General features: G+C 45.2%; 1 protein-coding gene across 1 annotated transcript in view; it reads right to left on the bottom strand.

Moving 5' to 3' along the window:
• The window catches only part of SLC23A3 (solute carrier family 23 member 3), a 65,242-nt gene that overhangs the window by 37,048 nt on the left and 13,414 nt on the right, over nt 1–14,780 (bottom strand). The window contains exons 3-4 of the mRNA XM_077447833.1: nt 8,996–9,090; nt 1,508–1,575 (exon numbers count right to left, since the gene is read on the bottom strand). Of these exons, the coding sequence (XP_077303959.1) occupies nt 1,508–1,575; nt 8,996–9,090 (163 nt within the window). The remainder of the gene's footprint in view (nt 1–1,507; nt 1,576–8,995; nt 9,091–14,780) is intronic.

Raw genomic sequence — 14,780 nt, 5'->3', positions numbered from 1 at the left:
GCCTTTGACCCCCAGCCTTGACCTTTGACCCTTAACTTGACCATAATGCCCCATACACACGATCGGACTTTCCGACAACAAAACCGTGGATTATTGTTAGAAGGTTGTTAGCTCCAACTTGTCTTGCATACACACGGTCACATAAATGTTGGCCAACAATTACGAACGTAGTGACGTACAAGACGTATGTGATATCTCCATTACGAACGCTGGTTTTACAAGATTGAGCGCTTCCGGCTCGTACTTGATTCTGAGCATGCGTGGACTTTTGTCCGACGGACGTGTGTACATGCGATCAGAAAGTCCGACAACGCACATTTGTTGGAGGAAAATTTGAGAACCTGCCAGCCAATATTTGTTGACGGAAAGTCCAACAACAAATATCTGATCGAGCGTACGCGCGGTCAGACTTACCACCAACAAGCTCACATCCAACATTTCACCGTCGGAAAATCTGATCGAGTGTATGGGGCGTAACACTGACGCTGACACTGACCTAGGTCAAACCTTGATCTAGCTATTTTTTTTCTTCTGGAATTTTTTATTTATTTTACACACTTTTGTTTGTTTACATAATTTACATTTACATACCTCTGCAAGGAGAGAAAGATACAATGTATTATATAGGATTGTATGTATACAATGTGTCTTTTTTCTCCATTCAAAGAAAACACAGGGGCGAGCTGCACAGTGATTGATGACTGTTATAGCCAATCAGAGGCTATTACAGCGATCAGGTGAGTGGGAACTGGGAGTCCTGCGTCCCGATCATTAGTACAAGACCTCAGCCTCTCAGCGAGAGACCGGTCTCTGTGCTGGGAGTGCGCTGTGGAGCCTACAGGTCCTTAGCTGTGGTGGCTGCACCATCTTTTTTTTTTTTAAGACCTTGTTTCCCTTTATTTTCACTGGGAGCAGTGCCGGGACAAGGTTATACAGTGCCCAGGGCAAAGATGCCAAACTGCACCCCCCCCCCTTTTCCTTAGGGTTAGGGTCAGGGTGCCCCCTACCCCTGTAATAAACCATTGCGCCGGGGGCAACCGTCCCTCCTGCCCACCACTTGTCCCGGCTCTGACTGGGAGATCCTGCCAATAACAAACATCCTGTCTTAGGGTGACAACGCTCACTCGTGGTACTGTACGTATATGGGGTCAGCATTGGCACCCTTAAAATAGTACTAGAAAAGCACCTCACCATTGCTCCTTCTTTGCCTCATAGAGGGGAGGTGTGTTCTCTAGTCCACAAAGAGAACTGGGAACAATAAACACACACACACAAATACACACACACACACACACACACACACAAATACACACACACACACACACACACCACACATACAATACACACCACAAACATACAACACACACACAACACATACAAAACACACACACATACACACACGCAAACACACAAAACACACACACAACACACCCATAAAACACACACACATACAACACACACCCATAAAACACACACACCAGACACCCTTTTCCAACGCCATACTGACCTCTCTTATTGGCTGGGTGTCACTCTGCAGCTGTCCACATTCACTTCCTGTACAGTTTTCTTGGGAATCTTGAAAGAGTTAAACAAAGTAATTTAATAAAAAAAGAACTGTGGCCAATCCAAATTTGCTCTGTAATTGTTTTAATTTTTCTGCTGGCACATTCTATAATTCTATTAGGAACTTTGGACTCTAAGGAACAGCCAAGGCACATATTTCTCACTGAGTAATCACAATGGAACCAGAACATCGGCTCCAGGCATGTTTTCACTAAAAGGATTAAGCTGCTGCCTCTCTGTTTATTCTTCTATGTAGTCTTACTGTTGTTACTGTTGCTATAAAAAGCTCTTTGGAAATATTTTACGGATATTAAAGCAGACCCAGTTTTATAATTCCTACTTCACATAAATCCACAGGGTACATGTCAGCACTAGTAAATTACATTTTCCAATATTCAATTTTCCTTACAGACCCAATCACCCCCTGTGTCTCTGCTCTTCTTCAACATCCCTATTGAGATGTTGAAGAAGAGCAAAGACACTGGGGCTTACTGAGGAAGGTGAAGAATGAGCAGAGACATAGGAACTGAGTGAGGATGGTGAAGAAGAGCAGAGACATGGGAACTGAATGAGGATGGTGAAGAAGAGCAGAGACATAGGAACTGAGAGAGGATGGTGAAGAAGAGCAGAGACATAGGAACTGAGTGAGGATGGTGAAGAAGAGCAGAGACATAGGAACTGAGTGAGGATGGTGAAGAAGAGCAGAGACATAGGAACTGAGTGAGGAAGGTGAAGAAGAGCAGAAACATAGGAACTGAGTGAGGATGGTGAAGAAGAGCAGAGACATGGGAACTGAGTGAGGATGGTGAAGAAGAGCAGAGACATAGGAACTGAGTGAGGATGGTGAAGAGACATAGGAACTGAGTGAGGATGGTGAAGAAGAGCAGAGACATAGGAACTGAGTGAGGATGGCAAAGAAGAGCAGAGACATGGGAACTGAGTGAGGATGGTGAAGAAGAGCAGAGACATAGGAACTGAGTGAGGATGGTGAAGAAGAGCAGAGACATAGGAACTGAGTGAGGATGGTGAAGAAGAGCAGAGACATAGGAACTGAGTGAGGATGGTGAAGAAGAGCAGAGACATAGGAACTGAGTGAGGATGGTGAAGAAGAGCAGAGACATAGGAACTGAGTGAGGAAGGTGAAGAAGAGCAGAGACATAGGAACTGAGTGAGAATGGTGAAGAAGAGCAGAGACATAGGAACTGAGTGAGGATGGTGAAGAAGAGCAGAGACATAGGAACTGAGTGAGGATGGTGAAGAAGAGCAGAGACATAGGAACTGAGTGAGGATGTTGAAGAAGAGCAGAGACATAGGAACTGAGTGAGGATGGTGAAGAAGAGCAGAGACATAGGAACTGAGTGAGGAAGGTGAAGAAGAGCAGAGACATAGGAACTGAGTGAGAATGGTGAAGAAGAGCAGAGACATAGGAACTGAGTGAGGATGGTGAAGAAGAGCAGAGACATAGGAACTGAGTGAGGATGGTGAAGAAGAGCAGAGACATGGGAACTGAGTGAGGATGGCGAAGAAGAGCAGAGACATAGGAACTGAGTGAGGATGGTGAAGAAGAGCAGAGACATAGGAACTGAGTGCGGATGGCGAAGAAGAGCAGAGACATAGGAACTGAGTGAGGATGGTGAAGAAGAGCAGAGACATAGGAACTGAGTGAGGATGGTGAAGAAGAGCAGAGACATGGGAACTGAGTGAGGATGGTGATGAAGAGCAGAGACATGGGAACTGAGTGAGGATGGTGAAGAAGAGCAGAGACATGGGAACTGAGTGAGGATGGTGAAGAAGAGCAGAGACATGGGAACTGAGTGAGGATGGTGAAGAAGAGCAGAGACATAGGAACTGAGTGAGGATGGTGAAGAAGAGCAGAGACATAGGAACTGAGTGAGGATGGTGAAGAAGAGCAGAGACATAGGAACTGAGTGAGGATGGTGAAGAAGAGCAGAGACATGGGAACTGAGTGAGGATGGTGATGAAGAGCAGAGACATGGGAACTGAGTGAGGATGGTGAAGAAGAGCAGAGACATGGGAACTGAGTGAGGATGGTGAAGAAGAGCAGAGACATGGGAACTGAGTGAGGATGGTGAAGAAGAGCAGAGACATGGGAACTGAGTGAGGATGGTGAAGAAGAGCAGAGACATAGGAACTGAGTGAGGATGGTGAAGAAGAGCAGAGACATAGGAACTGAGTGAGGATGGTGAAGAAGAGCAGAGACATAGGAACTGAGTGAGGATGGCAAAGAAGAGCAGAGACATGGGAACTGAGTGAGGATGGTGAAGAAGAGCAGAGACATAGGAAATGAGTGAGGATGGTGAAGAAGAGCAGAGACATAGGAACTGAGTGAGGATGGTGAAGAAGAGCAGAGACATAGGAACTGAGTGAGGAAGGTGAAGAAGAGCAGAAACATAGGAACTGAGTGAGGATGGTGAAGAAGAGCAGAGACATGGGAACTGAGTGAGGATGGTGAAGAAGAGCAGAGACATAGGAACTGAGTGAGGATGGTGAAGAGACATAGGAACTGAGTGAGGATGGTGAAGAAGAGCAGAGACATAGGAACTGAGTGAGGATGGCAAAGAAGAGCAGAGACATGGGAACTGAGTGAGGATGGTGAAGAAGAGCAGAGACATAGGAACTGAGTGAGGATGGTGAAGAAGAGCAGAGACATAGGAACTGAGTGAGGATGGTGAAGAAGAGCAGAGACATAGGAACTGAGTGAGGATGGTGAAGAAGAGCAGAGACATAGGAACTGAGTGAGGATGGTGAAGAAGAGCAGAGACATAGGAACTGAGTGAGGAAGGTGAAGAAGAGCAGAGACATAGGAACTGAGTGAGAATGGTGAAGAAGAGCAGAGACATAGGAACTGAGTGAGGATGGTGAAGAAGAGCAGAGACATAGGAACTGAGTGAGGATGGTGAAGAAGAGCAGAGACATAGGAACTGAGTGAGGATGTTGAAGAAGAGCAGAGACATAGGAACTGAGTGAGGATGGTGAAGAAGAGCAGAGACATAGGAACTGAGTGAGGAAGGTGAAGAAGAGCAGAGACATAGGAACTGAGTGAGAATGGTGAAGAAGAGCAGAGACATAGGAACTGAGTGAGGATGGTGAAGAAGAGCAGAGACATAGGAACTGAGTGAGGATGGTGAAGAAGAGCAGAGACATGGGAACTGAGTGAGGATGGCGAAGAAGAGCAGAGACATAGGAACTGAGTGAGGATGGTGAAGAAGAGCAGAGACATAGGAACTGAGTGCGGATGGCGAAGAAGAGCAGAGACATAGGAACTGAGTGAGGATGGTGAAGAAGAGCAGAGACATAGGAACTGAGTGAGGATGGTGAAGAAGAGCAGAGACATGGGAACTGAGTGAGGATGGTGATGAAGAGCAGAGACATGGGAACTGAGTGAGGATGGTGAAGAAGAGCAGAGACATGGGAACTGAGTGAGGATGGTGAAGAAGAGCAGAGACATGGGAACTGAGTGAGGATGGTGAAGAAGAGCAGAGACATAGGAACTGAGTGAGGATGGTGAAGAAGAGCAGAGACATAGGAACTGAGTGAGGATGGTGAAGAAGAGCAGAGACATAGGAACTGAGTGAGGATGGTGAAGAAGAGCAGAGACATGGGAACTGAGTGAGGATGGTGATGAAGAGCAGAGACATGGGAACTGAGTGAGGATGGTGAAGAAGAGCAGAGACATGGGAACTGAGTGAGGATGGTGAAGAAGAGCAGAGACATGGGAACTGAGTGAGGATGGTGAAGAAGAGCAGAGACATGGGAACTGAGTGAGGATGGTGAAGAAGAGCAGAGACATAGGAACTGAGTGAGGATGGTGAAGAAGAGCAGAGACATAGGAACTGAGTGAGGATGGTGAAGAAGAGCAGAGACATAGGAACTGAGTGAGGATGGCAAAGAAGAGCAGAGACATGGGAACTGAGTGAGGATGGTGAAGAAGAGCAGAGACATAGGAAATGAGTGAGGATGGTGAAGAAGAGCAGAGACATAGGAACTGAGTGAGGATGGTGAAGAAGAGCAGAGACATAGGAACTGAGTGAGGATGGTGAAGAAGAGCAGAGACATAGGAACTTAGTGAGGATGGTGAAGAAGAGCAGAGACATAGGAACTGAGTGAGGAAGGTGAAGAAGAGCAGAGACATAGGAACTGAGTGAGAATGGTGAAGAAGAGCAGAGACATAGGAACTGAGTGAGGATGGTGAAGAAGAGCAGAGACATAGGAACTGAGTGAGGATGGTGAAGAAGAGCAGAGACATAGGAACTGAGTGAGGATGGTGAATAAGAGCAGAGACATAGGAACTGAGTGAGGATGATGAAGAAGAGCAGAGACATAGGAACTGAGTGAGGATGGTGAAGAAGAGCAGAGACATAGGAACTGAGTGAGGATGATGAAGAAGAGCAGAGACATAGGAACTGAGTGAGGATGGTGAAGAAGAGCAGAGACATAGGAACTGAGTGAGGATGGTGAAGAAGAGCAGAGACATAGGAAGTAAGTGGGGACAGTAAAGAAGAGCAGAGACACATAGGTTGGACTTGATGGACTTGTGTCTTTTTCGAAAAAAAATATCTCTTACATTGGTGGTTGCATAGTTCCAGACAGCATAAAAAAAAAATTGGGTCATGCCGCTGGTTTTTCCAACTGACATTGGTCCTGGAACTATGCAAGCACCATCAAATGGATGGCCAATCAACCAAAGCTCAAGGAGAACCTTGCAACCTCAGGAGGAAACCCTGTTTAAAAATGACAGAGTTAGATGTTAGTTTGAGATGCTTCTGAGATCATTCAGAATTATGAGCTGTGCCTCTGCTATCCTTCACTGTCCCCACTCAGCTCCTGTGCCTCTGTTCTATTTCACGGTGATGGCCTTAATTAGTTCTTAGATTGAGATGCTTCTGGGACAATTCAGATTCATTGACAGGTACATTTGACCTGCAGTTGACCTCCTGCTGACCTGCACCAAGTGGTTTTGCATTTCCATAGACCAGTATGGAAGTGCAAAATCCACTTGAAGAGAACAAAAGTCCATTGACGCAGGTCCATGCTTACTTTCTCAGCTCCTGTGTCAGTTTCTTTGTTCTTGATAATTGTCCCACTCAGCAGCTTTGTCTCTGCTCTCTTTCACTAACCCAACCCATCTCCAATGTCTATGCCCTCCAATACTGCCCAGTGCCCCCACTCAGTTCCTGTGTCTCTGACATTTCCACCTGTCTTCAGTAAGCCCCCGTGTCAGCGCTTCTCAACCTTGGTCAACGTTGGTCAGGTGCCAATAATCTAAAAGAATGGACAAATCAGTACCACCCACCCACCTACTAGGAAATAGTCTCAACAGCTATACTGTCAGGGTGTGTTGCAGTTAGTCACTGAAAAATCTCAGTAGGGATAAATACTTTTCTTTAACGTACTATACTGAGCTATACAGTGCTGTAATGTGCTAAAATGCAAAATACTGTGCTACAATGTGCTTTACTGTGTTTAGATTTCCATACAGTGCTGTACACTGCAGTGTGCTGAGCTACATGCCCCTGTGCCCCCCTCTGTGTCACAGACCTAACTGCCCTTTCTAGGACACTTTTTTTTGCATCAGCAGCAAGTGTGCATGCTTGCTAGCCTCTGTGTCACCTCTTTAAATGTTTTGTTGTTTTGTTAAAGTTGTTGTAAATTCCATTCATGAAATCTGACTTGGGCACATCTATCTATAGTGTTTACTTATCTCTCTCCAAAGCTCTAAGTGCCGTGTCTTTCTGCTGCTCCGTTCCTCTGTTATCAGCATGATAATTTCTGACAAGCTCTTTGACACATGAGAACAAAAGCAGCTGGAAATTTGTGTGGGAGAGGTTGCTTAGAGATCAATAAGCAGAGAGCTGGTCTATTCACAGTACAGCTCTGCCAGTTTCTTTGTTCCTCTGTCTATGTGAAAGGCGGGGGGGGTTGTCCCTTTCCTCTAATCAGCTCTCATACAGTGTATACCCAGACTCCACAACCACTGCTGAAACAGGAAGAAATATAAAAAGGAAGAGATAGCAGATACATATGTAAAACCTTATGTAGGGAGATTTGTTTCATATCTGTGTATCTTCTGAGGCTGTTCACTTCACTGGGTATATGAGAGGGTTTACATCCACTTTAGGTTCTTTTTTTTTTTCCATTTATTTATTTTTGATTTGTGTGGTTAATTTCTAATTTCTGTTTACTTATCTCTCTCCAAAGCTCTAAGTGCCATGTCTTTCTGCTGCTCCGTTCCTCTGTTATCAGCATGATAATTTCTGACAAGCTGTCTGACACACGAGACAAAAGCAGCTGGAAATTTGTGTGGGAGAGGTTGCTTAGAGATCAATAAGCAGAGAGCTGGTCTATTCACAGTACAGCTCTGCCAGTTTCTTTGTTCTTCTGCCTATGTGAAAGGGGGGGGGGTTGTCCCTTTCCTCTAATCATATATATATATATATATATATATATATATATATATATATATATATATATATATATATATTTATTTATTTATTTTTGAGCGGGCGGGGGTCTATTTGGTTTTGTCTTGGGTATGCAGCATACACTTGGAAGGGTTGCAAAAACTTTAGATTGAGCATTTGTGCCTTTTTATCCTCGGAGTGGCCGACCAATACAGTCACAGCACTCCCAGCAGACCTGGAAGCTAGCAGCAATTACTAGCTTCCTGGTGCCTACTACAGTGACTTCCATCTTCCACAATGATCCCACAGGTATGGCATGTACATACTCACATTGGTCCAGGGTGGGCCAATGTAACTACGAAAAATTTGCCATACCTGAAATTCAGCTGTAACACTTCCTAATGATCTAAAAATAATTGCATTTTACAATTACTTGGAAAAAAAAATAAGGTTTAATCTTTCTGTAAAGAGGGTTAAAGCATTAATTATCCAAACATTTCATATTCCTGATATGTGCCTGCTGTACCATGCACTTGTATGCGAAACTATCCTGTTCCCTGTGTATTGTTTTCTTTTTGTGAAATCCCTGGTGTTCTTGCCTGTCCCCTTGCTTTCCTATTAACAACTGACCACACTAAGCAGGAGAGCACACTGTGATCAGTTCTTTACCTATGCTATGAACTCAGTCTGCTCTCCTCCAATGATCAGATTGTCCTGACACGCCCCCACTGCACAGCCATTCACTGGGAAGCTCAGTGTGCTGCTGCTGCTGCTGCTTCTCCTCCTCCCAGCTCTTATGCAGCTGAGAACAGAGGGAATGTGATCACTTATGAAAAAAAAAAGGTATTTATAATGTATTTTTATATCTATACAAAAATGTTTTGCATTTCATTTCTATTTTAAACTGAATGGGTTGTTTTACAAGGTGGTCATTTACAATTACTTTGTTTATTTATAAGAATATTCATACAGTCAGTAGTGTCTAGTGATGTGCTAGTTTTGGGACTCACCAACCCCAGTGTTAGTTCTATTGGCAGTGGACTGCCTGCTTAGAATCACAGCCGGGATAAGCAGCTCGAATGTCGGAGATTGCACCAAGGGTAGCCTGGATAACAAAAAAGAATGTGTGGGAACAAACTTCTACAATTAACAGTAATCTCGGCATGTTCATTGATGTACATATCATAGTGATAATATTACAATTATCTATTAGTATGGATAAGCGTACGAGGTGGTAAAATAATATTTTGGTTGAAACTCTAAAGGCAACAAATCAACCCTACAGCTGCCAAGTGTTCCTGAATTCCAGAGAGTTGGACAGTTTTTGTAACAATATTACTATTGCGCTAGAGTTGTGTACCCCTACGCTGTGTGCATCAATAGCAATACGCAGTCTGTAGCCTGGAATGGCAAGACACTCCCCTTCTTCTCCCTCCTCCTCTACCCTCCCTTGTCCAAGCTAACAAACTGGATGGAGATGGTGCTATCCCCTGTTAACTCTTTCCTGTGAAGACTAGTAGTTCAGGGAAGCAGCACTTAGACAGCGGTAGCCAGTAGCATTGAAAGATGCAAACTGTAAGTGCTGGGGTAAGAATTTTGAAAAACTCGTTTACTGGGGAATGTTTATTACGAATTTAACCATGCTGTTATAAATTTATAACACACCAATGATTTCTGTTCCGTATTTTGCCCTTGATTTTATTTTTTATCCACAGTCAATTTAATCCTTTTACATATATAAATAAATAAATATATATATATATATATATATATATATATATATATATATATATACACACATACAGAGCTCAAAATTTCAAGTCCTAAGCTACTAGTCAGGTCCAATTGCCCCGCCCAACCCCTACCCTGCCGCATCCCTAATTCTGCCCCTAAACACGCCCTCATAAATTATCTCATGAAATTGCCCTTAAATGTTTTTATGCAGAATTAAGCAACTTTATCCATGATCATCAATGCAGCCTCACCAGGATACATCCATGCGAGCTGTCCACCAATGCAACCTCGCCCGTGTCCACCAATGCAGCCTCGCCCGTGTCCAACAGTGCAGCCTCACCCATGTCCACTAGTGCAGCCCCACACTTGTCCACCAATGCAGCCCTACCCTTGTCCACCAATGCAGTCTCGCCCATGTCCAGCAATGCAGCCACACTCTTGTCCACCAATGCAGTCTCACCCATGTCCACTAATGCAGGCTTCCCGTGTCCACCAATGCAGCCTCACCAGTGTCCACCAATACAGCCTCACCTGTGTCCATCAATGCAGTCTCACCCATGTCCACCAATGTTGCCCTACCCGTGTCCACCAATGCAGCCTCACCCGTGTCCACCAATGCAGTCTCACCCGTGTCCACCAATGCAGTCTCACCCGTGTCCACCAATGCAGCCTTCCCGTTTCCACCAATGCAGCCTCAGCTGTGTCCAACAATGCAGCCTCACCCATGTCGACCAATGCAGGCTTCTCGTGTCCACTAATGCAGCCTCACCCATGTCCATCAATGCAGTCTCACCCGTGTCCGCACCAATGCAGTCTCACCCTTGTCCACCAATGCAGTGTTCATCGTGCTGCCTACTTGTGTCCATCATGCAGGGGAGCAGAGCAGAAGAAGAGCATTTCTGTTTGGATGATAAGTGCGCCGAGGGACATTACAATAACAGCTTTGTTTTCAACTGCTGTGTGTTCCCGCTGCTCGGCGTCCCGTACAGCCCCGCCCCCTGGCCAGGAAACTTTGATACACATCACTCATCCCAGGTTGGATGGGTAATCTGTCTATAAAATTCCAGGGGGACCAGGGGGTGGGGCTGTGTGTGACAGCGAGTCCAGGGAACACTCTATTAAAGGCTGAAAGGCTATTAAAATGAATGCCGCTAGTGATGTCCCTCACACTCTGACCATCCAACTGGCTCTCTGATGTAATGACTCCATTACAACCTGCTGGCTGGCAGTGCTCACCCCTCCTCACTCCCAGGCAGCCCTTCCTGGCCAGCCCTCAAAATTCACTCGTAAAATGTGAGCAGGCGAGTGTAATTTTTGAGGGCTGTATATATACACATACACACACACACACATACACCGTATATATATATCTTTCAAATCTAGCTAGCAGTATCTGGCAGCAAGCAAAGCAAAACTCTAGAGAAAGATGTAACAACAGAAATGGGACTAAATACCCTCCCAGCAGCCAGCATCAGTTGGAGCCTGATTACTGAGATCTGCTGACCGCCGGGAGACACCTGCTGGTGGACACTAGAACTACAACCTTCTGCTCTGAGCACAGTGCCACCAGCAGGTAAACCGGGTCCTTGACAGACTCATTTTTACTAGTTCCAAGCAAATATTCAAAGATCATGCAGTGGTTTTAAAAAATTCTCCCAGGTAAATCAGCATATAAATGTGCTGATACTATGAATCTCAAACATGCAGGATTCACCCCAAACTCATTGTAGCGTCAAACATGAACTTCCCCCCAACTACTGATGTGGGTACTTACAGGGCCTTCTTTAAGGCAGGGCAAAAAGGGGCAGCTGTCGTGGGCCCTGTCATTGTTGTGGGGGGCAAAGCAGATGTCTCATATTTGCCAACTATCCCAGTTTAAATTCCCTTGTCCCTTGAAGTTTTAGTCCTGTGCTGTGTCTTGATATCTCAGTGTGAAGTGCTGGTACTAATGCTGCCCAAATCTGCCCTATTGTTGTATACAGATGACTCACCTGCAGACCCTGTGTTTACATGTAAATAACCGGCATTCATATGTAAATAGCTGCATCCTGTAGCATAGATATGTAAATAAAGATGGCATTCACATGTATATCATGCCCCCTGCAGTGAGGAGATGATGTGCTGTAACCTCTAGCAACCAATCAGTGAGCAGTATTACTGTACAGTAATCTCTAGCAACCAATCAACAAGCAGAAATCATGTGCTGCAACTTCTAGCAACTAATCAGCAAGACGTAATGTGTAGTGTAAACTCTAGCAACCAGTCAGTAAGCGGTAATGATACACTGTAACTTCTGGCAACCAATTTCAATCGCTGCTTGATCTGATACAGTAAACTGATTTTAAGTCTAGCTGCTATTTATTGTTTCTTGGGGGGGCCAAGAAAATGTTTGCCCAGGGTCCGATCAATATTAAAGACGGCCATGGGTACTTATGCAACCTACCAAAGCTAAATCCCTGACAGGCAGTCTTGTAGGGCTGATTGATTCTTTGGTATCACCCTTAGGATGATAAGCTGAATATCAGGTGAAATAATCAAAGACAGGATATACCTTGGCGGATCTCGTTTGTGCAATGAATGACACTCATAGTAATGCTTTCTATTTATGGATAAACAGATCTTCACGTGATGATGAGTGGTTAATCTTTGGACTGTGATGACAGCTTAAACCACAGTGAGATAGTTTTACATTGCCTATACCAGGATAAAGAGCATAAGTAATAAACAAGCTGTACAAAATACTGACAAAACTAACTAGCAATAACTAAATAGTACAATGTAATCAGGTTTGCTCAGGCATGTACAAGAATGGACCAACAACACAAGTCAGGAAAACAAAATGTCAGAATAGGGTGATGATAGACGTGACTCTAATAAAGCCAACCTTACTTACACAAACTCCGCTAAAGCTAAATAAATGACAAAGAATGCAACAAACCTGCAAGCTCAACCATAAGTAGCTGGTTTAGGCTTCCCTTGTGGCTTCCTGCAGTTCTCCTACATGGGCTCTCACAAAGTCTCCCTAAAAAATGAGGCACAAGCATGCATACTTCACCCCAACAGTCTCTGGAAGAGGTCTAGCCTGGCCTGACCAGGAACTCAGGTCCACCTTGCCGCCCACTCAACCAGAAGATTCAGTCCTGCTCCTTTCCTGTCAGGGAACCTCCGCACCAAGCAGGTGAATCCCTGATACAATATGCGCATTTGCGCACCTTTTCCGAACATATGTGCACATCGGCGCATCATATGTAATAGATATGCGCATCGGTGCACGGATGTGCGCATTGGTGCACAGATGTGCGCATCAGCGCATTTTTGTAGAATGGACATGCGCAATGTGCACATTCTTTTGCGCATGCGCGCACGCCGGCGAATCACGGCTCATGGTGCCCTATTTAAACGAGCAGCCACTTAGCATCAGTGCTGGATTGTCTCAACTCGTTCCTGTATACCTGCCAGGGCCGTTTTTAAGGCAGGGCAAAAGGGGCAGCTGCCCTGGGCCCTGTCATTGTTGTGGGGCCCAAAGCAGCTACCTCATAGTTGCAAACTATCCTGGTTTAAATTCCCTTGTCCCTTGAGGTTTTAGTCCTGTGCTGTGTTCCAATATCTCAGTGTGAAATGCTGCTACTAATGCTGCCCAGCTCTGCCCTATTGTTGTGTACAGATGACTCACCTGCAGACCCTCTGTTTACATGTAAATGACCAGAATTCATATGTAAATAGCAACGGCATGCATATGTAAATATCAGCGGCTGGTGGCATTGATATGTATATCATGTCCCCCTGAGGTCATATCCACAGTAATCTCTAGCAACCAATCAACAAGCAGAAATCATGTGCTGTAACCTCTAGCAACTAATTAGTGAGCTGTAATGTGTGCTGTAACCTCTAGCAACCAGTCAGTGAGCGGTAATGATACACTAACCTCTGGAAACCAATCACAATAGATGATCTGATTCAGTAAACTGATTTTGAGTCTAACTGCTAATTATTGTATGTCTCAAAGCAGGTGGAGAATGAAAACTGCATGGGGGGGGCCCCCAAGAAAAGATTTGCCCAGGGTCCAATCAATATTAAAGACAGCCCTGATACCTGCTACTACTTTGCCTGACTTCCCTGGATCTTGAACACCCGGCACTTCCTGACCACCCTCTTGGAAAACCTTTGCAACCTTACCTGCCTTGTTTACCTGCACCGACCCCGGCTTGAACCTCTGACTTAGGCTTTGTCTCCTGATTCCGTGCTCTGCTGCCTGTCCTGTTGCCGACCTCTGCCTGTCCCTGACCACGAGCCTGCCTGCCGTCTGTGTACCTCTCTGCCAGCCCGTTGCCGACTCCTGCTTGACCTTTGACCTGCTACCTGCTTGTCTTCAGGCAACTGCACCCTCCCGCTGCCCTAGCAGTTCCTGTCTCCACCTCCAGGGGTGCTAGGTCCGGGACCGTGCAAGAGGCCACCCTCGTCATTTCGGACTCCGCTGTAAGGTACGTGACATTTCCCCAGACACAAGCAATCGTAATTCCCCAAATACATGGAAGAACAAAGGATCCTGAAAGATTCTCCATAAGTGGCAACGTAGTAAAGTTTAACATAAAACAGTCATCCTGATTAGTGACAAAGAATGCTTATTGGGACAATTGTAAACCGTCTTTAGAAGGAGAAAAACCTGAGCCTGAACCACACAGTGGAAAGTGTCCAAGACCTTCTCTCAAAGGAACGATTGAATAGAGATAGTCTTACCTTCTTTTCCAAGGAGGAACGCCTTCTAGAGGCTGTCCAAAATCTTCACGGCAGTCCTCTACTGTGTTCTCAGTTCACTCTGCATGACCTGCGTATTCCCACGGTGGAATTGACAGGGCAAAATTCCCAGCAAGCATAGGACTTGGATAAAAAGCAGCTCCTGGTGTCCAGAGAAGTTCAACTTCTAAAGTATGATTCATATAGGCTTATTAAAAAGAAGCAACATGTACATCAAGCCAATGGATTTTGGGGGAATACACTCCCCATTCTTTGGGGCTGTTACTGTGTACTATTTCATAGCATGATCCCAGGCTGCCTATGCAA

This window comes from Lithobates pipiens, unplaced genomic scaffold, assembly GCF_037356315.1.
Source record: "Lithobates pipiens isolate NorthernLeopardFrog02 unplaced genomic scaffold, aLitPip1_a1.2 Scaffold_22, whole genome shotgun sequence".
Classification (NCBI taxonomy): domain Eukaryota; kingdom Metazoa; phylum Chordata; class Amphibia; order Anura; family Ranidae; genus Lithobates; species Lithobates pipiens.
Note: the sequence above shows the minus strand (reverse complement) of the source record. Positions and strands in the feature narration are given on the sequence as shown.